Source organism: Phodopus roborovskii, unplaced genomic scaffold (assembly GCF_943737965.1).
Source record: "Phodopus roborovskii unplaced genomic scaffold, PHOROB, whole genome shotgun sequence".
Classification (NCBI taxonomy): domain Eukaryota; kingdom Metazoa; phylum Chordata; class Mammalia; order Rodentia; family Cricetidae; genus Phodopus; species Phodopus roborovskii.
The window spans coordinates 1,296,271-1,319,401 of NW_026126470.1; the positions used below are offsets into that span (position 1 = coordinate 1,296,271).

The window sequence follows — 23,131 nt, forward strand, 5'->3', positions numbered from 1 at the left end:
GTGAAACTTAGGACTGACTTTCTTGCTCTTTCTTTCTTTTTTCCTCCTTTCTTTCTTTTCTCCTCCAGTACTAATATTCTTGTGTCTTTTTCTATGGACGTTTTCATGTGGCACAGGCTTTCCTCGGATTTTCTGTGCAGACAGTATTGACCTTGAGATCCTGATCCTCCTGCCTCCACCTCTCAATAGCCTAGAGTCTAGACATGCATCACCAGTGCGCCTATATTACACCTCTTTTCTAAGTTTAGTGAGTTTTACCAAGGGCTTCATTAAATGAGGGGAGACGAGATGAGTGCATAGCAACTGTCTTGGTTTGCTTTCTGTTACTGATGTCAACACCACAACTCAAAGCGAGGTAAGGGGAAAAGCATCTGTTAGCTCAATCATCCTGATCTCAGTCCATGACTGAGGGAAGTCAGGGAAGGAACTCGGGATAGGAAGCAAAGCAGAGACCACAGAGGAGCACTTCCTCCTGGCTTTCTTCTCAAAGCTTGCTCAGGTCACTTTTTATATAACCCAGGACAACTTGCCCAGGAGTGGCACCATTCCAGGTGGGCCGGGCCCTCCCACATCAGTCATTAAGCAAGAAAATGACACAGAGACTTTCCCACAGGGCAGTCTGAGGGAGGCCATTTGTCATCTGTGGTTCCCTATGCCCAGGTGACTTTAGCTTGTGTCAGCTTGACAGGAAGCAAACCAGCACAAAACAAGGCTCTCATTGCCAACACGTTTCACACGTACTAATTCATTTAATCCTTATCATTACTGTCCTTACCGTAAAGATGACGGTGCAGGTCTGCATATCATAGTATGTACCTCGCATCTCACAATTGTGTTGTGACAAAACAAAGTGGTGGCCTAAGTCTGTGTTCAAAATGGACAAAGGAAGGAAATTTGTATTTTTGAGGACCTGCCACTCAATTCCATGAGGACCCAGTCTTCTCCACTTTTACACTTGACATGACAAATTCAGATAGACTAAGTAACCTACTCGGTCGGGTCAAATAACTTATAGCCAGCAAGGCAAAGGCGTGTCTGTCTCTAGATCTTCATAATCTCTCCCATCCTTTTTACCCTTTTCCATCTTTCCATCAAAAACTAATTGTAAGAAAATATCTAATGAAAAATTATACAAGAGGTTTGTGTCATAAAGACAAAATACCTTGTTGTTTAGATAGCAAGGGCTTAATGCACTATGAGGCTGGAGAGTCACAGAAACAATTTGTCAGACATCCTTGGATAACTGAGAAGTAGAACCAACCTAGCGATGCCTGCTTGGAGATTGTTTTTATAAAGTGTTTGTTTGTGGAGGGACTATTGTTTCTTCTTTTGCTGGATTGTGTGGGGCAGATCTCATTGCTGTTCCGGGTATAGTTCTGCCAGAGGAGTCTTCATTTACCTGGTCTCATGTGATCCAAGTATGAAACCACAGAGGGGCAGCTAAGGCAGGAGGCTCCAAAGGCCATTCCCTGAAGCATGTCTTTCTCCCTTAGAGGTCCAGGCTTGGTCCATATACATGCACCACTAAATAACGTGACTGACTAGGGCCACTCCTTAACAGACACACTGTGGAGAACGTGGACCGGTAAATAGCTCTTTGAAACAGAAACAGGACAGGGAGGCATTTCTCAAATTTAGGGCATGTGTTGATCTTTCATCTTAAAAGAAAGAATTTTAGACTTTTTTTTTTTACTTCTGATTTTTTTTCTTACTTTATTTTACATGTCGATCCCAGTTCCCTCTCCCTCCCTCTCTCCCTCTTTTAGACTCCTCATGCTAGCTGAAATTGTTTAACATTTTTAAACACTAAGGCTACTACTTTAGCTGGGCAAGTATAAGAATACAAATTAATTCACAAATTACATATAAAGAAGAATTTAAAATCGATACAAACGCTAACACAAATCAGATATATGAGAAGGTGTTTTGGAGGGTAAGGAGTGCTAGGATAAACTATGTGTCAAGACTGAGGAGGGGATCAAAATAAGAAAAAGTCAGAGAAACTAGACCTTACCAGCAAGTCTAAGAGAAAGCAGCACCCCACAAACTGCTCCCAGCAGGCCAGGCAAACACCCACATCAGAAGCAGGCTTGCCTACCAAATCTCAGGCAAGTACCAGATGAAGGTCATGAAAATATAAAATTGAGAAACTGTCGATGCTCACCCTCACACTCCATAGTCTGGAGGAGCAAAGAATCTGACCACAGAACTTTTGGGAGTGGCCAGCCAATGTATGGTTTACCTTAAGGTTCACACCTTGAGAGGGACCGGCCCCATGGCTAACACTTGCCGGAGGGCCAGGAACTGAAGACTCAATAGCCCGAACAAGCCTGGCCAAAAAAAAAAAAAAAAAAAAAAAAAAAAATGATTCCTAATGATATCTTGTTATATTCATAGATCAGTGCCTTGTCCAGTCATCACCAGAGAGGCTTCCTCTAGCAGCAAATGAGAGCCTGTGCAGAGTCCCAATTGGAGGCTTCTATCCTGTTCCTCCCCTCGGAGATAGGGGAAGCTCATGGAAGAAGGGGAGGAAAGATTGTAGAAGTCAGATGGATGAGGACCCCAGGAGAACAGCGTCCACTGAAACAACTAAGCAGAGCTCACATGAGCTCAGAGACTGAGCCAGCATACACTGGGCGTGCACCGGTCTGCACCCGCCCTCTGCCTTTGTGTTACAGCTGTTAGCTCAGTGGTTTTGTGGGATTCCTCACAGTGGGAGCAGGTCTGTCTCGGACTCTTTTGCCTCTTCTTCTGACTTTTCCTCCCATTGGGTTGCCTTGTCTAGCCTCAATATGAGGGATTTTATTCAAACTAAAATCCCCTGAAATATTGCCTGGTACATTATGCTGTTTTCTCTAATTAACCTTGTTAATTAAAGCAGCCCAATTTGTGCCTATCACGGTGCGTAATACAAATGCCAGTCGTAGCACAGATTGCTGGTTGAACTCCAAGAACAGAAGAAACCCATCTCCATGAATGAACTAGACATCACCTGAATGAACTAGATATACCTATAACAGTCCTTAATCATTGTTGAGATACTAATACAGAGGCTTTTAGCATAATAAAACCCCTGTAGATATCTGCCACCCATAATATAAGACTCTATCAGCGGATTCCCTGGAATTTATCTGTTTCAATTTGGAAAACAGTGAGATAAAATAGACATTAGGAAGAAATGTATCCAGATAGCTAATGACAGGAAATTTATAAGAATATTCCAGTTAATAAATACAAGACAAAATAGGATGTAGAACTTTGCAAATCCTTAATTTGTGACAATGTTAATCAACAGTTGTAAGGCTATAAGAGGGATACAATCAAACAAAATGTGGACAGGTGTTCTTCCAGGAAGGGATGTTAAGTTAACTCAGACCCAATCTCTCTAGATAATTATGAGTTTATAGGAATTAGAGAGACTGAGAATACTGTTGAATAACACAAAAACCATCATTCAATTTTTTATTTTATAAAATAACTATACATATTATGTTTAAACTTTTCTAAATAATCTGTTTTCCATTGTTATAATGAAATAAAGAAAAACAGTTACTCAGCCTTTTATGGACTGCAGTCTCTAGAGAATAACATGCCCTTCCCACCTGTGGTTATCCATCAGAGACCTAACAGGATTTGGCCTGTTAGGGGGAGGAGATCACAGGTTCCCATCTCTCCCCAAGGATATGGAGACAGTTAATAGCTGATTGAAAAGATGCTTTCTCTAATGATATAGCTACTCATAAGTTGCCATTCTTCCTGTAAGTAGCTCTAATTAAGCACTTTGATTCATAGACTACATGGGTAAGCTTGTTTCTATAATCCTTTTGGGTACCCTATATGAGACTTGTAGATGTTTGTTTATGTCTCCTCAGAAAGAATTCACACAAGCTCACTCACTTTTAAGATAAAGAAAGTATCAATCCCCATTTATTCTGACTCTAGTGAGGTCTTTGAGGGCCTTGTTACATATGGCAACACAGGTAAAGTGAAGAGTGTATAAGAGGGAAAGATTAAATTGTAAGTTGGAAAGCAAGAAAGAGGGAGATACTGCTGGACTATGCCTTTAATAACCCATCTCTCGGAAAGTGCCAGGATTACATAATGTTGCATTAAACTATGCAGATGGCATTACCTACAATGATCAAACATTGTTGCATTAGGTCCATGGTTTCTCAACACTGGGCACTAGGCTTCTAATACTTCAACAGTTGGGGCTCAAAACTTATTTAAACCATAGTAACACCTAACCTAGTAACATAAGAACTTAGTACAGTGCACAACAGTGAAAACATTGAGATCACATGGATTTTGCTTTCTGTCACATGAGATGGTATCACAATGTGTATTGATAACTTGGAGATTAAAGGTAGTGTACGCATAGATGTAAGTATGTCACTTCATACAATCCAAAATTCAAAAATATTCGAGTGCAGCCATCATAAATTGAGAATTATTAGTAGTATACTTGTGGATATTGTGGAGGGCCTAGTAGTGTTTCACCAAACACAGACTTAAACAAAAATTATGGTGGGGAGAAAGAAGTGGATGAGAGAAAAGATAACGTCAATGTTGAGTTAGTCAGTGAACACACTATATTATTTGCCGTAGTTTTACATTTGCTTTAAATTTTCCTCTGAAAAAAAAAAATAAAAGAGATGGAAAGATACAGAGATCATTTTTTCTGCATGAGGCCTGGTGACAGAACAAAATATCAGAAACCAAGGTCATCTGAGAGATAAAAGCTTTAAAGTTTACTAGGGATCAGTTAAGACTGCTAAAGCCGATCTTGGAAGTAACTCTCTCTTGACATTGAACTTCCAGTCTTCCTTAGACTGTACCACCCTCCGCCTCCAATTCCCTTACCATTTACACACACCATATTGAAACAACCTGACTCACAACCCAGCTCTTCCCCCGATCTAGGAGTTCCTTGCTCATCAATGCCCCAAGCCTGCATGTAAACTGTACTTTGTGATTTTGAGTAAACTCTTTAATTTTTCATTTAAACTAAATCCTGGGGTATCCTGCTTATTAATTAAACGCATGGAAAATTAGTTCAATGCCATCTTTCTTTTGAAATCAAGATTCCACAGAATAACTTAGAAAACAAAAATTTAAAAAGGATAGATGTGTAGGTGCAAACCTCAATTTCAGATATGAAAAGACAAACAGCTCCATTGAATGGCTGACTCAAGTACAGGAAAACAAAGGTCATATGGATTGGCCAACCATTCCCAGATACAACACTTAAAGTCATTATTTCATCCCGCAATCCCCACCTGTGATTCCTTTCCTACTGTACAAAAGGTCTAATACATAAGTTCAAAAGGAATCAGTAACTGTCTCTAGACTAACATTATACATGTTAACCTCTGGGCATTTCCTGTCCAAACTGGCTACCTGTCTATGAAGAAGAGTAAGAAAGAGTCTCTGGGGCAGGAGGGAGGGCCTAGTCCCTACTCCAAATGACTTGACAGATTTTGTTGACCCCTCCTGGAAAGCCCCACCCTCCCTGAGAGTGGGAGAGATGGGAGGGGAGGGTGGTCTGAGGATATGGGAGGGAGAAAGGGAGGGAGAGAGGGAGAGGGCACTGGAAACCATATGTAAAATAAGAAAAAAAAAGAATACCTATATAGAGATCTGAAACATTCCTACAGATGTACTTGGATAAATGTGACATCTGCATAGGAATTTAAGTCAACACCTGAAGACAGAGTGAACTTAGCAACAACAGAGCTAGGAAACCTGGTGGCATTTTATGCTCCATGAAAGCAATTAATAATTAGGGTAAGTGTGGTCCATATATTGTGCATTATTTAACATTTAAATTTCATTGTTCATTCTATTTTTATTTGGGAACCTACAAAAGGATTTCTATGCAGTGATGCCCATTGCAACACTTTTGGGTACATTCTGGAAAACTGTATGCAATTTTAACACTTCCACCTCTGTGAAGATTTAACTCTATGGAGACCCTCATGAGGCATGACTAGCAATATGAGAAGAACCAAGATGTGACTAGATGACTCTATATCCTCAGCTTTGATCCCTTTTCACTCTACTTCAAAGACAAAGCAGATTGCAACAAATTAATAAACAATAGACATTTAATTAAGAATGCAAAAGACAAGTGATTTGCCAGCAATTGCATGGCTTAATGATGGATCATAGAACCAGCTGTGCAATATAAATAGATGACCTAGAAAGATCTAGTAGATTTTCAAATCACTCCAGGCATCTACAGTGCTCACATTAAGGGACCTCAGAGATCCTACACAGAATAGTATCTACACCTTTCATCCAGCTCCACCACTGGGTTTCCAGTATGTCCAGACAATAGTCCCACTGTTCAGTAGTTGGACTACTCCCCAATAATAATTAAGAAAATGGCTAACTGAGATTAGGGATGCAGAAGACATCCAGAAGTTCCCAGATGCACATTTATTCATCACTAATAGGTGGTGTTTAAAGCTTATTTAAACAGAGGTTGAGCACTAAGAACTCCCTGTGGAGTGGGCAGGTAGAAAATGTATCATGTGCTGTGTCTTACATGTCCAACTTGAAGGAACACAAAGTTCTGTTTGCCTCCTGCTGTTCAGAGATATTGAAATAATAAATTCAGGAAAAAGTTCCCATGGCTAGTTTAATGGCAGAGCTGAGACTTGAATCTGGTCTGATGACTCCAGAGCCTATGCTCCTGTTAATATGTTCTCACACTTCCCACAGAGACAGACTGGTCAGCTTTGAGGGACAAGGATGTCTACCATGCTGGGGCAATGCAGGATAAAAGCAGAAATATACCAAGGTGGATAGATGCCAGAGGGAGGGACTTGGTCCTGCCTCAACTTGGTATGGCAGACTTTAGACTCCCCAACGAAGGCCTTACTCCCTCTGAGGAGTGCATGGAGGTGGGAAGGGGAAAGCCAGGGGGAACTGGCTGGGGCTGGTATATAAAATGAAAAACAATTTTTTAAACAAAATCTTCACAAAGAAAAGAAAAGCTTTAGAGCAAAGCTACGTGAGCTAAATGGCATTTCATCAAGATTAACTTGTCAGTCATGCCCAAAATATACTTAAGGGAGCTTAAAGAGCCTGTAGGCAAAGTTGCAATCAGGAGGCTATTGCAGATGCTCATTTCCAGATGCCAAGTCTGAGTCAGAACAGGATGATGAGAACAATAAACAAAGTGACAGACATGAATGATGCCTAATACCAAGCTTGAACAAAGAACAGATCCACCCTAGGAAACTATGAGATCAAGGCTGTATGTGGACTCAGATGGCCTGGAGAGAGAAAAGTAGGGAGACAGTTACCAGGGCAGGTTAGTGACCTTTCCTGCTCTTCAAGGTACATCTGGCTGTTTCTTCACCAGAACACAAACTGCAAGGAGTCAGGAACCCTTCATGGGTCTGTCAGTCCCACGGAGTTTCTCATTGTTGACCAAGAGTTTGATGTTGGGTGAATCAGTAGATAATATCTGGAAGGCCGTCTCCACTTTTCTGAATACTCCATATGGCAAGAGGCTCTCTCAAAGCTCAGCACTAGTGTTGTCTGCCTCAAGAGGCTTTCCTTTTGAGATGTTTAAATTACATTGTTCTATTTAATATCCATAGAAACTTATATTCGTGGTATATATTATAATACACAATTTTTGTTTTTTTTTCTTTAACTTCTGCTGGGTTTTCTAATTTAATTTTTTTATTTAATTTATTATTTTACATATCGATCCCAGTTACCTCTCCCTCCCTCCCTCTTACCCTCTCTGCCCCCTCACATGCACCCTGATCACCCTCCCCTCCCATCCCCCCACCCCAATTCCACATGTGGGGCAATGCCATCCAGGTGGGGTCATGTAGGTCTGTCAGGTCATTTGAAGTAGAGACTAGGACTTCTCTCCTGTCTCTAGGTTAAGGCAGTGTTCCTCCATGGGGGGATGTGTTTGCAAGGACCTTTTGTGCACCAGGGATACATCCTGGCTCCACTGTCTGAGGTCCCTTAGACTCCTCAGTCCTTTTAGCTGAGACCCATATTCAGGGGGGCCTGAGTCATTCCCATGCTGGCTTCCCAGCTATCAGTCTGGGGGGCCTTTAGCTCCTCCATGTTCAGGTAAGCTGTCTCTATGTGTTTCTGCAACCTGGTCTTGTCCTCTCCCTCTGCATCTGAATTCTAGTTCAACTCTGTTTAGGTATGGGTGTTTGCTCCTGTTTCAAACAGGTACTAGATGGGGGTTCCATGATGGTGGATAAGTTAGTTGTTGATCTCACTATCCAGGAAGGGCATTTATGGTAGCCTTTCCACGGCTGCTCAAATTGTTAGTTTGTGGCAGTCTTGTGGGTCTCTAGACTTTTCGTGAGGTTCAGTTTTCTCTTCAAACCAATAGTGGCTCCTTCTTTTATGTTCTCTCTCTCTCTCTCTCTCTCTCTCTCTCTCTCTCTCTCTCTCTCTCTCTCTCTCTCTCTCTCTCTCGTCTTCTATTCCTGCCCTGGCTCAATCTTCCTAGTTGCATGTGCTTTCCTCTCCTCCTCCTCTCTTTCTCCTACTTCTCTGCAAGAATGCTAAGCTCAGCTAGGTCAGTTTTCATTTTCACCGCAGAATTCCCAACAGTCAGAACCACAGTACCCAGCAGAAGCACAAGACAAAGTTAAATTCTCACTAACCCAGCAGCAAGATGGCTCAGCAAATAAATGCATTTTCAGCCAAACCTGGTCACCTGACTGCCATCGTAGGAACTGAAGAGGTACAAGGAGAGGATAGACTCCCAAAAGTTGTCCTCTGACCTCTATATACATGCACGTGAATGTGGGCATGTGCGAACTTGCATCCACACATATGCATGAGCACACACACACACAAAAGAAATAAATGAAATAAAAATAAAATCCTGTCACCACATTTCTAAAAATAAGAGGCTTACTTTTATAAATTGTGAAGTTAAGTTTAATATTTTTGAAACCAAATATATCCAATATTGTCACACAATAATTTTTATTCCTTCCCTTTGTTTTCATTTATTCAACATTTCCAAACTACTATGAAAGGTAAGATCACAGAGTAGTAAATTAAAAACAAATTCCCCTTTGTAAAAACTTCACTGCAAATTAAAAAAAAAGAAATCTTACCAGCCAGAGACTGAACATACCTCAGAACTCACCAAACTCTGACTTTCTAAATCCACAGACACAAAATTGCTCTACTAGTCTGATTTTAGGAAGGAATTCCGTGGGAATAATGGTTTTGGGAGGACATAGTGTCACTTCATCCTGGGAACACATCTCAGATGAGATGTCACATTTCAAATGTTCACTCAGTAGCCATGTCGGGGTAGTGGCTACTTACAGCTGTTACGGGACTCTTGGTATGACTTACATATTTAACAGACTTGAACAAAAGAGGGGGAATCGAGTAGAGAAGCCATCACTGTTCTTTTCCTTCACAAGTTATTCCATCTCATTTTTACATCAACCCCGATTAAGGAGGCATGATGTGTACATAAAGTCATCATGAAACTTGTATGTAAAGTCATCATGAAACTTACAGCTGACCACATTATCATTGGAGTGAAAGAGAGATTCAGAATGCATCTCCTACAATCACAACAGCCATTCAGCTCAGTGCAAGTACAAATCACATTCTCCATTCTATTTTCTACTTTGCTTTAGTCAGGCACAACCTATAGGAAGCACCCATAGTTCCAAATGTCCGCAGTGCAGCCATGTCTCCAGTGCCAAGGACCCGGACTAGAATAATGACTGACGAATTCAAGGTGACCAGCTTTTATTGTGTCCTTCCGTGTGACAGGCACTCCTTTTTCAGCTATTAGCATTAGGTATCACTATGATGTTTTCAACCAAGTGTGTCTTAGTGGAGTCTGTTCTTCCCTTCTTTTTCCCATCCCTGCTCTCATTTGCATCTTGGCCTTCTCTTCTCTGGGCTTTCAAGTGACACATGTCATTTTGTCCTTGCCCTTCTGCTAGCTCCTCTTCTGACACTCTCCTTGACTCTTTTTCAGTATTTAAGGCTTCACCCACATGTATAACCATTTATAGATGGGCATATACACATTACACTATTACAGCATCAGCAGATAAGAATGAATGTAACAGTTTTTTTACTTTGAGCCAAATGTTTTTCTTGTCCCCCCCTCCCAGTGCTGAATACACCAAAAGGCTTTGTGCATATTAGGTGAGCATCCTATCAGCTGAGCTACATCATCGGTGTGTCAAGCACTCTTTCTTAACATCTCCTAACACCCTTACCACTCTGAGAAACTAATGTTATTATTACACCCACTTTACAAAACAGAAATGTCTTTCAGAGAAATTAGATTATTCCCAGCACCTGGAAGGGAGAGGGAGTAGGATCAAGAGTATAAGGCTAGCCTCACAATATAGTAAATTTAAGGCTAGCCTGAACTACATGAGATCCATCTCAAGAAGAAAGGCAGTAGGCTATTGGAAACATTATTAAACCAAAAGTTACTCCAGAAATAGAAAACTAACCTTCGGGTGTTTGTGGTCAGTCGTTGTTTCTGAGCCGTTCATCTTGCTTGGTGTCAATAGATGAAGTATGTTAGGATTGACACCATAGGGAAGACAAAGAACTAGCTGCTACAATTTCCTAGAAGAAAACAGCAAGCTGAGACTTGAGATCTCACAGACAGTTTTACACAGCCATACATCTGCATACATGCCAAAAGCAACTAGCATACAATACTGAGATTTATCAAACGTTTACCCTCGCCCAATATTACCACTCACCGGTTTCTACTTGCCCAGGTCAATACTTGTGTGTACTGAAGGTGTACCATAAAGTTGCTAACAATCTTGTCAGATGCTGCTCCCAGAGAAACCATGTACTCTCTTCCTACTCACCCTTCTCCCCAGAGGTTTTACTCACTTCCTAGGGCCTCCACCCAACCTATGAAATGTCCATGCCCACAAATGAATATCAGAAGGTCTCTGAAAGGTATTAATTATAACATGGCATGAGGATGTAAAAAATGGGAGATCTCAGAGAGGTTTAAAAAAATACAACTGTGACTAAGACAGAGAAATCACAGAGAGGTTAAAAAATATATATAACTGACTAATATAGGATTTGACTGTGCTGTAATGGTTTCAATTTGTTGAGCTAATGTTTGTCTAGTTGGGAAAGCATATCTCACATGAAAATCAGTACAAAAACATCCACTTTATCAAATCACAGAAGTAGCTTCACAATCTCCTCACGACACCCATTTTACACAATGCCAGCATGAATGCAAATAGATGCAAATATAAAGTCAAAATGAATATAAAGTAAAACCAACAGCTCTTCCTACATTAGCACCATCTCCAATTCAAAACATTTCTCTCCCCAAACAAACATCTTCGTCTTGCCTAAATCTTCCTGGTAGGCTGATGAACCAAGAAATAGACAGAACTACAGAAGCAGTCCTGAACTCTTGAGACAAAAATGTCAATTTCTCACCTGCATTTCATTCATTTACTTGTGAAATATTTTTATTTCAGAATTTCATACAATATACTTTGACCGTGCTCATACCCCACAACTACTTCAAGAACCTATGTCACGCATTCATTGTTATGTTCTCCTTTACTTTAGCCCATTAAAAATCCAACTTCTGTTGCCCAAATTCTCCTAGGTGTGGATCCTGCCCCAGAGCACGTTTGATCTACCTACCAGGGATCACACCCTAAAAGAAAACCGACACTTCCTGTCTGGGCAGCCACCAAATGTCAACAACTCACCTGTATTTCTTAACATCCTCTGTCTTTCTCGTTGGAAAATACCTCTCCAGTTTGTGTTGACACCAGAAAACTAAATGTATTCACTCATTTCATCTATGTGGGTTTTGGTGGCTGTTGTTGCTGTCATTATGAAATACTGTAAATTACCCTAATCCTAGAAGCCAAAGTGAAGACCACAATGATACAAACAAATATCTACCTTATACTCCTTCATCTAATCACCCAACCTATAGTAGTCACTCCTGAGAACAGGGACCACTGATGGACAACGTTATTTTTAGATTTAAAAAAAAAAAAAAAAAAAAGTGATTGGAAGCCGCTCTTCTCCACATAACCAAATGCCTTCTTTGAGGCCCCTCCCTCATGATCTCCTTAATTCTAATTACTTCCTGGAGGTCCTATCTCCACATACATTAGCATATGAAGCTGGCCATTAAGTTTGGACACATGAATTCTGGGGGACATCTTCAAATCAGAGCAGGTCCCACATCTGCTTCTAGTAGTTTCCTCAAATACTGGTTGGTAGGGTGATGAATGCTCAAGGGGCCCTCTTTAGGTACCTGAACTCTTTTTGGTGTGTAGTTTCATTGTTTCTGATACTTTGTCCCTATAGCTGAAGACATCACAAGCTTTGTTTATTAGATACACAGAAATCAGTCTGGAGCTGAACTGTGAGTGTTCTTCCACCTGGGCAGCATTCATATTGCCTTGGATGTTGAATGGGCCACTGAAGCACAAAAGGCATCATGGATATTGTCTTAGTTACAGTTTGCATTGCTGCAACGAAACACCATGACCAAAAAGCAAGTTGGGGAGAAAAGGGTTTATTTGGCTTACACTTCAGCATTGTTGTTCATCACTGAAGGAAGTCAGGACAGGAACTCACACAGGGCAGGATCCTGGAGTCGGGAGCTGATGCAGAACCATGGAGGGGTAATGTTTACTGGCTTGTTTCTCCAGCCTACTCAGCCCACCTTGTTATAGAACCCAGGACCAACAACAGTCCAGGGATGGCACCACCCACCGTGGGCTGGGCCCTTTCCCACTGATCACTAAATGAGTAAATGCCCTACAACTGGAACTCAAGAAAGTATTACCTCAACTGAGGCTCCTTCCTCTCTAATGACTCTAGCTTGTGTCATGTTGACACACAAAAATAGCCAGTATAGATATTAACCAACTGTGAGACCTGTATAACAATACTGACATGCCCGTCAAGCTAAATCCAGTGGTGTAATAATGCCCTGATTGTTTGGGTGGTAACCATTCACTTTCTGATTGTATTTGATGTATATTCCACAGCAGGGGGGAAACATGCCTGGTGTTGCATGATTGGTCAAATGCCTATGGCTGAGGAGCTTACAGTCTACTACTGATGCTTTGCTAAACAGACATGTTGCCAAGCTTCCTTCATACTGTCCATGCCCTTAAACTACACAGCTCTCAGCTGTGAACTTGAAGCTTCTTCCTGTAAGAGCAGCAGTTAATGAAGAGATTCTTAGTTGATTAAAGTCCCGAGAATATGTCACTGTTCGGTGGTCTCCCTAGATAAGACACCTATATTATCCCTGCTAATCCCCATAGAAAATCACAATAGAGAGGGCTGGAAACTTTGCAAGAGTTGAAGGATGAGGATGAGTTTTTGGAACACATCCCGATATCTCATGGTCATCACAATCATGAATACACAGCTGTTACAGAAACCTACATAGATGTGCATGAGACTGAGACCTTCCACTGGCCATTATAAATGAGGAAATGTGTTTATGTTGTCCCTGGATGAGGAGCTATTGGCAATGAATAGTTTCCAGAGAAGGGGATGTCATTTTCTTAAGTGTTGTAACCATTGGTTATCTGCCTGTGATCCATTAACAACTCCCTGTTCATACCAACAATTTTAATTAAACGCAATAGATCAGAACAAAAGCCAATAAAATAGAAAGGGAACTAGTTGAGAACGATATGGGAGGGTGAATATAAACAGTGCACTGTGTACATATATACATATATGATATTGACAAAAATATGTGTTTGTGTGCAAATTGTGTGTTGTATGAATGTGAAATGTTCAGATGTGGATGTGTGTGTGCTTATGTAATTGGATGCGCACATTTATGCAGAAGACGGAGGATGACATTGAGCTTCTTTCTATACCACTTATCATCTTATGTATGGTGTGTATTATATGTGTGTGATGTTTGCAAAGCTTCTTTTTGCAGTAGATGCAATTAGCACAGATGCCCATAACTGATGTAGTGCAGAGAATAAGTCACTTCAGAGTGTTCTGCCCTCAATGGACCATCTGTATCACTCACCCCTCCCAAGCCTCGGGAACCACGGCAGAAGAGGAAAAAGAAAGAATATAAGTACCACAGGTGATAGATGACTTACTAGGAAACTGTTTTCCTGGCTTAATAGGGCAATTGCATAAATGAACTCATAGAAGTTGTGACAGACTGCACAAGACTTCCACAAGCTCAAACCAGACAAAAGTAAGTATAAAGTCCCACCTCCAGCTAAGGAGATATTGCTAAAGGATAGCCACCAGAAAGAGAAGACTTAGCCCTAGTCTAACAGGCCTCAGTAGATGCCTACATGCCCAGCAGCGTATAAGCATCACGAATTGAACTTGATAGATTTGAAAACAATTTAATGAGGACACAAAGTTGGATGGCAGGAAATGAGGCTAGAATGAATGTGAGAAAAGTACAGGGAAGGGGATGATTAAAGGACAGGTTATGAAATCCTCAATTAGTAAAAGAAACTAAAGGTAGAAAGTTAGATTCCAGTTGATGGAAGATGTCATTCTGTAAATATGTTTCTCATACTGGTTAATGAATAAAGCACTGTTGGCCAATAGGAAAGCAAGATATGTGGGACTAGGAGACTAGGAGGAGAGAGGAAGGACTAGGGGGGAGATTCAAAATGGTGGGCACAGAGAGCAGAATGCCAGGGTCCCTCTCCAGTAAGGTAAGACCATGTGGAAATACTTAGATTAATAGAAATGGGTTAATAATTAAGACAGAGCTAACCGATAAGAAACTAGTAACTGGCAAACAGCATAATATCTAATACAGTCTCTGTGTTATTTGGGGTTGGAGCGACGGTGGGACCAGGCTGGTGGGAAAAACCTACTCATAACATCCAGTCATTTATTTTGCCAATCTAAAATTTCCATCATAACAAATGTCAGTCACCTACACTGTATTTTAAGCTTTCTTTGTCTTTTGGTGTCTGAAAGCCAGCTTGTCATCTTTCTTCATATGTTCCTTTAAATACACGAGAAGGCCATAAAAATTGCTGAATATTTACTTTGCTTAATGAACATGTGAAAGTGTTTGTAGGACGTGTCAACAGTATTGTTCTTTCTATTTGAACATGTTGATGGTAATTTTTCCTGTGATGAAACAGAGATTTAGGGCCAGCATCTGGCCAATGCTTAGCTCAAGTCTGACCCCCTGGAGTTCAGTCACTAGACGGCTTTGGCTCCAGAGCCCAGCTGAATTCCTAACCTTCCTGCAAGATTGTCATTTTATATTGTGTATGCTTTGGCATTGCTTGGATGCATATCAAACACTTCTTTTGTGAGCATCCAACGTTTTCATCTTATGGAGGAAATGTTAACTATAAGTACAATTTCTCAGACTGACGGGGTGGCTCAACCATTAAAGACTAGGCTCATGAGCAAAAGTAAACATTTCTCTTTCTAAGAGTAATATATGATAATGGCTTGCATAAAATAATCAGAATTAGACTAAGATCATAGGTTCTGGCTCTTTATAGTAATGCTCTTAAATATATATATATATATATAAACACCCCTATGGAGATGTGAAAAGAATGTTTATTCATGGAGGGCACTGAAGACAAAATAAAGAAATGAATTCTGGGGCTAGATAGACAATTCTATGAGTTAGACTGTTTGCTTCACTGGCATGAAGACCCAAGTATTTACCTCTAGCACATATGTGGAAACAAAACAAAACAAAACAAAAACATGCATTTCTGCTCATTCCTGTAGCCTCAGAGTTGGAGATCAGACAGGAAGATTCCATTCCAGGTGCTTGTTGGCCAGCCAGTCAAATCCCAAACAGTGAGCTGTTGGTTCAGTGAGGACCCTGTATCAAGGGAGTGGTGAGGAGGGGTAGAAGACAGGACATCCTCTCTGGCTTCTGAACAATCATACATGGGTATGTACACTGGGAACCACATGAGCATACAAAAAAATGCAGACACCACACACAAAAACAATTCAAAGAAAAATTTCAACTCATATAATTTAGTGAGCCAGTGGGTTTATTGGTCCTCAGCTGCATTCCTGTCACCATAGAAGTGCTTATAAATTATATGTTCATAGCCGGGCAATGGTTGCTCAAGCCTTTAATCCAAGCACTCTCGAGGCAGAGGCAGGAGGATCTCTGTGAGTTTGAGGTCAGCCTGGTCTCCAAAGCAAGTTCTAGGACAAGCTCCAAAGCTACACAGAAAAACCCTGTCTCAAAAACAAAAACAAACAAACAAACAAAAAAAAAACAGCAATTAAGTGTTCAGTGGATACAGTGGATAAGCAAAGCCCAGGACCCAAGGTACTTGCTTTGTTTTGTGAGCAATGTTTTTAGATCAACTGAAGCATGGGTGAGGAGTTACTTATAGGTGGATGAATCATTCAAAGGCAGCTGTATCACCAAAAGCCCACCCTGACACAGGGGTCGACAGACACTATGTCCCTGGAGTTGGCTGGCAGCCCCCCCTGTCTCTCTCTGACTCTGTCTCTGTCTCTCTCTCTCTCTCTGTGTGTGTGTGTGTGTGTGTGTGTGTGTGTGCGTGCGCGTGTGTGTCCATTCCTCCCACCTTCCTTCTCACTCTCCCATCTGGTACTGCATGTATGCATACATATAACCTTAGAGAGATCTTGTTAATGTCACTTTCAGGAACTTGCTGAACCTTGTAAGTTTCAATAATTTCCTGGGACTTTGCAAGTTTTACTTAAACCCTAAGTTTGAGATACCTTCTTTTTCTGTCCCAGATGGAATGTTTTAATTTAGAGGAAATTGCTGCATAACACCATTTATACTAAAGTAACAGGCTACATAAAAAATAAATGGACCCAGAGACTCATATTGGGGTTGAAACTTCAGGCTGAAGATTAAAAAGCAAAGTAGCAAGCTACTAGCTCTTACCACTACCTCAGGCTGAATGGGCTGATCCTGCTGCTTCTCCTAAGCGTGGCTGGAGAATCCTGAGAATGAATGCCTTCCTATACTTAATGTGGCTGGAGAATGAATGCCTGATACTGACTACTGAACACTCTGCTCCTATCTTTTATACCCCTCTAGTGCTGGGATTAAAGGTGTGTATGATCCTAAGTGCTGAGATCATCTTTTTGTGAGCTGCTTCTCTTTAGGATTAAATCAATCTTGTGTAGATCTGGGTGGCCTTGAACTCACAGAGATCTGTCCACCTCTTAATCCTGAGTCCTAGGATTAAAGGTATGTAACACCACTTCCTAGCTTCTGGCTGCTCAGATTAATGGTGTGTGGCTGGCTTCTGTGGCTTGTGGCTGACTTTTCTCTCTGAATCCTCAGGCAAGCTTTAATAAACCATAAATAATATATCACCACAGTAACACCTAGGATAATTAAATTATAATACATTTATGTTTAATGAAACATACAAAATTTAAGTGATAGTAAAAGAGTCCTAGAAGTTAACCAGGAAATAGCTCAGTGCTGTCCAATAGAAATACTGTGTGAGATACATGTTAAGATTCATTTTAGAGTAGCCACAATTTTTAAAAAAGAAAAATGTAAACTATTTTAATAATATGATTAACTTCAGGAAATGTGTCTGAAACGTTATTGCTTCTTCTTTGTTATATAGTCTAGACTTACCTGGAACCCACTATATGTCCCAGATTGACCTCAAATATTTGGCAATCTTCTTGCCTCAGTCTCCCATGTGCTGAGATTACAAGTGTGAGCCACTGTACCTGACTTTTCATTGCTGTTTTTGTCAGAAGCAGAATGAAATTAGACTGAGTAAACTCAAGTGACATTAATGGCTAACTGGACAGAGAATGGGAGGGTTGAGCGTTGCTGCCATCCATTGAGGCAGGCAACTTTTACTACAAAAAAAAAATCTATTGGCAGGAGGATAAATAGAGGCAGACAGGGCAACCAACACTAAGTTCCCTTTTCCACGACTTATTTCAGATAGGCTGAACCTATAAGAGTCGAGTACCTGAATTGAGGTATAAGGATCTAGCATGGCCTTGTGGGAAGGCATGATGCATTTACCCAAGGCTTTAGATAATACAGATAGAGGGAAAGGGAAATCCCACCCCCGCACCCCCCCACCCCCCCGTTAGCCTTCGAGGGCTGCAATACCCTACTCTTTTAGCCTTTGGGCTTGAGTCTTGTACTAGGCCCCCTGCCTGCAGATTCTTGTGTCTTCAGCCCTGGAATGAAATGTACACCATCAATTCCCCTGGTTCTAAAGCCTTTGGACTTGGCCTGAGGCGCAGTATTGACTTCCCTGGTTCTCCAGCTTGCAGATGACATAGGCTTCTAGGTTTGTAATCTTGCACAACACCTTCCTTAGCCAGTCCCCTCTCATGTGTTTACATAACCTTTGGGTTCTTTAGGAGAACCCCGACTATTGAAAGGCTCACTTCTAAGAAAGATTATTTTAGTATTGCCTAGGAAATTGAGGAAAGCATGTGGCATGCTAACTACCAGTTCTTCCTAAGGACAACCATGAAACATATTTAAATAATTACTTCAAAAGAAAGGTTGCCTAAGAGGCGCATCAACACATCAGTGATAGACAGAAAAACATCTGCTGAAGATGTGGGGGTAGCTCCCTGGATCTTTTTAACATTTTCAGAAAGTCTATTTAAATGCCTTTGTTAATTCGTTCCCACAGAAGGGTAATAAAGCAGATTACACTCTCAAGGATGAAGCCAGAAGCAATTAGATTGTGACACTAGTCATCCTGAGATCCAACCACTCCAACCGCCCACTCCAGTCACTTAGCATCTGCAGAAGCCGGATTACACTTACTATCCTGTCTTCTGCTGTCAGGAACTGGGGCATAAAGCAACATCTGGACAGAGAACCTGATACTATGCCTGCCCTTGCTCAACCAGGGCAGCCATTCTTACTCCTTGGTGTTCTTCCTTCGTGGTCCTTCCTTCCTCTCTGTGCCTTCTTGTGGGGCCGCATCTCCATGCTCAGGTACTCACTCTCCTTCCTTTCCTTCCTGCCCTCAGATCTCTGAAAGGAAATGGTCAGAAGAGGGTAGAAATTCACCAGGAGCTTGCATGGTCCTTCCAGCAACCAGACAACAAAGCCTAGGCCCTGTGATAGACACCCACATTGTAGTAATAATTGCAATAAATCCATTTCCTGTGTGGTCATGGAATCATTCACTAGAAGGTCTTAAACATCACAGCCACTCTAGGACAGATGCTCAGTCTGCATGTCACAATGACTCTCGGTGTCTTATACCAGAATAGGTGTGACTTCACAGTACAAGTCAATTACTACCATTCTAACTGATACTAAGAAAACACATTGAACAATTCTTTTTCTTTTTTCCCTTTTTTTGGCTTTTTTTATTTATTTAAATTTGAAACAAGGTTGTGTTACATGTCAATCCCCATTCCCTCACCCTCTGGCCCTCCCCTATCACTCCCACCAAACCCCAGACCATCCCCATTATGCTTCCCAGGGAGGGTGATGCTTTCCATGCAGTCTTCAAAGTCTGCCATAACATTTGGGGCAGGGACTAGACCCTCCCCCATGTGTCCTATACTAGGGATAAAACTGATCCATTACCAGAGGCCCCATAGACTGCCTAGTCCTCCTAACTAACACCCACATTCACGGGATCTGGGTCACTAACTAGGCTGGTTTCCCACCTATCAGACTGGGGTCAATGAGCTCCCCCTTGTTCAGGTCAGCTGATTCTGTGAGTTTCTCCAGCCTGGTCTCGACCCCTTTGCTTATCATTCCTCCCTCTCTGTAACTGGATTCCAGGAGTTTGACTAGTGTTTAGTTGTGGGTATCTGTTTCTGCTTCCACCAGCTACTAGATGAAGGCTCTAGGATGGCATATTAAGGTAGTCTCTCTACTATTGCTTAAATTGTTAGTTGGGTTCATCATTGTAGATCTCTGGGCATTTCCCTAGTGCCAGATTTCTCCTTAAATCTGTAATGGCTCCCTCTTTAATGGTATCTCTTTTCTTGTTCTCCTCTATTCTTTCCATGTCTCAGTCTTCCTGTTCCCTCATGTCCAACTCTCCCCTCCTCTTCTCCTCTTCTCTTTCTTCCAACTCCCTATCTCCTCCCTCCATGTTCCCAATTTACTCAGGAGATCTTGTCCATTTAGCCTTCTCCAGAGAACCATGTATATCTCCCTCTTAGTGTCCTTCTTTCCTAGCTTTATCTAGCGGTATGAATTGTAGGCTGGTAATCCTTTGCTCTATGTCGAAAATCCATATATGAGTTAGTACATACCTTGTTTGTCTTTTGTGACTGGGTTACCTCACTCAGGATGGTTTCTTCTAGTTCCGTCCATTTCCCTGTGAATTTCAGGATTCCATTGTGTTCTTCTGCTGAGTAATACTCCATTGTGTAAATGCACCACCTTTTCTCCATCCATTCTTTGGTTGAGGGGCATCTAGGTTGCGTCCAGGTTCTGGCTACTGCAAATAATCCTGCTATGAACATAGTTAAACAGATGTCCTTGCTGTATGAATGTGCATGTTTTGGGTATATACCTAAGAGTGGATCTTGCTGGGTCTTGAAGTAGACTAATTCCCATTTTCCTTAGGTACTGTCATACTGATTTCCAAAGTGACTATATGAGTTTGCACTCCCACCAGCAGTGGAAGAGTGTTCCCCTTTCTCCACATCTTCTTCAGCATAAACTGTCTTTGGTGTTTTTGATTTTAGCCGTTCTGACAGGAGTAAGATGGTATTTCAGACTTGTTTTGATTTGTATTTCCCTGATGGCTAAGGATGTTGAGCATCTTAAGTGTCATTCAGTCATTTTGGATTCCTCCATTGAGAATTCTCTATTTAGTTCTGTACCCCACTTTTTGATTGGTTTATTTGGTATTTTGGTAACTAGTTTCTTGAGTTCTTTTTATATTTTGGAGATCAGCCCTCTGTCAGATGTGGGGTTAGTGAATATCTTTTCCCATTCTGTGGGCTGCCATTTGGTCTTGTTGACTGTGTCCTTTGCCTTACAGAAGCTTCTCAGTTTCAGGAGGTCCCATTTATTAATTGTTGATCTCAGTGTCTGTGCTACTGGTGTTATGTTCAATAATTATGTTCAGGAAGCAGTTTCCAGTACCAATTCATTCAAGGGTGTCTCCCACTTTCTCTTCTAAGAGGTCAGTGTGGCTGGGTTTATGTTGAGGTCTTTAATCCACTTGGACTTAAGTTTTGTGCATGGTGATAGATATGGATCTATCTGCAGTCGTCTGCATATCAGCATCAAGTTATGCCAGCACCATTTGTTGAAGATGCTTCCTTTTTTCCACTGTATAAATTTAGCTTCTATGTCAAAAAATCGGGTGTCCATAGGTGTGTGGGTTAATATCAGGGTTTTCAATTTGATTCCTGTCTATTTTTTGTGCCAATACCAAGCTGTTTTTAGGACTATAGCTCTATAATAGAGTTTGAAGTCAGGGGTGGTGATGCCTCCTGAAGTTTCTTTATGTTCAGGGTTGTTTTGACTATCCTGGTCTTTTGTTTTTCCATATAAAGATGATGATTATTCTTTCAAGGTCTGTGAAGAATTTTGCCATGATTTTGATGGGGATGGCATTGAATCTGTAGATTGCTTTTGGCAAGATCGCCATTTTTACTATGTTGATCCTACCTATCCCAGAGCATGGGTGATCTTTCTATTTTCTGGTGTATTATTTAATTTCTTTCTTTAAAGATTTAAAGTTCTTATTATATAGGTCTTTCACTTGTTTGGCAAGCATTACCCAGAGATATTTTATGGTGTTTGTGGCTATTGTAAAGGATGATGTTTCTCTGATTTCTTTCTCAGTCCCTTTATCATCTGCATGTATTAGGGCTACTGTTTGTTGTTGTTGTTGTTATTTCGTTGGTTGGTTAGTTGGTTGGTTTTTTGTTAATCTTGTATCCTGCTACTTCGCTGAAGGTGTTTATAAGCTGCAGGGATTTTCTGGTAGAGATTTTTGGGTCACTTATGTAAATTATCATATCATCTACAAATAGTGAAAGTTTGACCTCTTCCTTTCCATTTTGTATCAACTTGATCTCCTTTTGTTGTCTTATTGCTCTAGCTAGTACTTCAAGTACAATACTGAAGAGATATGGAGAGAGTGGGCAACCTTATTTTGTTCCTGATTTTAGAAGGACTGCATTGAGTTTCTCTCCATTTAGTTTGATTTTTGGTTGTTGATTTACTGTATATTTCTTTTATTAAGTTTAGGTATGTTCTTGTTATCCCTGTTCTCTCCAAGACCTTCATCATGAGAGGGTGTTAGATTTTGTCAAAGGCTTTCTCAGCATCTAGTGATTTGATCATGCAGTTTTTCTTTTTCAGTTTGTTTATATGGCAGATGACATTGATGGATTTTCATATGTTGAACCATCCCAGCATCCCTGGGATGAAGTCTACTTGGTCGTGGTGGATGATTTCTCTGATATGTTTTTGGATTCGATTTGCCAGTATTTTATTGAGTATTTTTACATCAATGTTCATGAGGGAGCTTGGTCTGTAGTTCTCTTTCTTAGTTGTGTCTTTGAATGGCTTGGTTTCCAGGGTAATTGTAGTCTTGTCAAAAGAGTTTGGCAATGACTCTTCTGCTTCTATTGTATGGAACACTCTGAGGAGTATTGGTATTAGCTGTTCTTTGAATTTCTGGTAGAATTTGCACTGAAACCATCTGGCCCTGGGATTTTTTTGGTTGGGAGACTTTTGATGACTGCTTTAAGTTCATTGGGGGTATAGGTCTATTTAAATTACTTATTTTGTCTTAATTTAATTTTGGTAGTGATATCTATGCAGAAAATTATCCATTTCCTTTAAATTTTTGCTTCTTTTTGTTCTAGAGCTTTCATTTGTGCTGTTAATTCTCTAGTGTGACTATTCTCCAATTTCTTCATGTGGGCACATAGGGCTATGAACTTTGTTCTTAGCACAAAAGTTTGGGAATGCTGTGTCTTCATTCTCATTGAATTCTAGGAAGTCTTTCTTTCTTTATTTCTTCCTTGACACAGGTATGGTGCAATTGTGAATTGTTCAATTTCCATGATTTTGTAGGTTTTCTGCAATTTGTGTTGTTGTTGAATTCTAACTTTAAAGCATGGTAGTCTGATAAGATACAATTTTTTTTTT

The 23,131-nt window shown here is 40.8% G+C and overlaps 1 protein-coding gene across 1 annotated transcript in view; it reads right to left on the reverse strand.

The window, feature by feature from the left end:
• LOC127227399 (transmembrane protein 45A) overlaps positions 1-10,603 on the reverse strand; it is a 28,782-nt gene extending 18,179 nt beyond the window's left edge. The window contains exon 1 of the mRNA XM_051191701.1: positions 10,500-10,603. Coding sequence (XP_051047658.1) covers positions 10,500-10,541 — 42 coding nt within the window. The 5' untranslated portion in view covers positions 10,542-10,603. The remainder of the gene's footprint in view (positions 1-10,499) is intronic.
• Between the last annotated feature and the right edge of the window lie 12,528 nt (positions 10,604-23,131).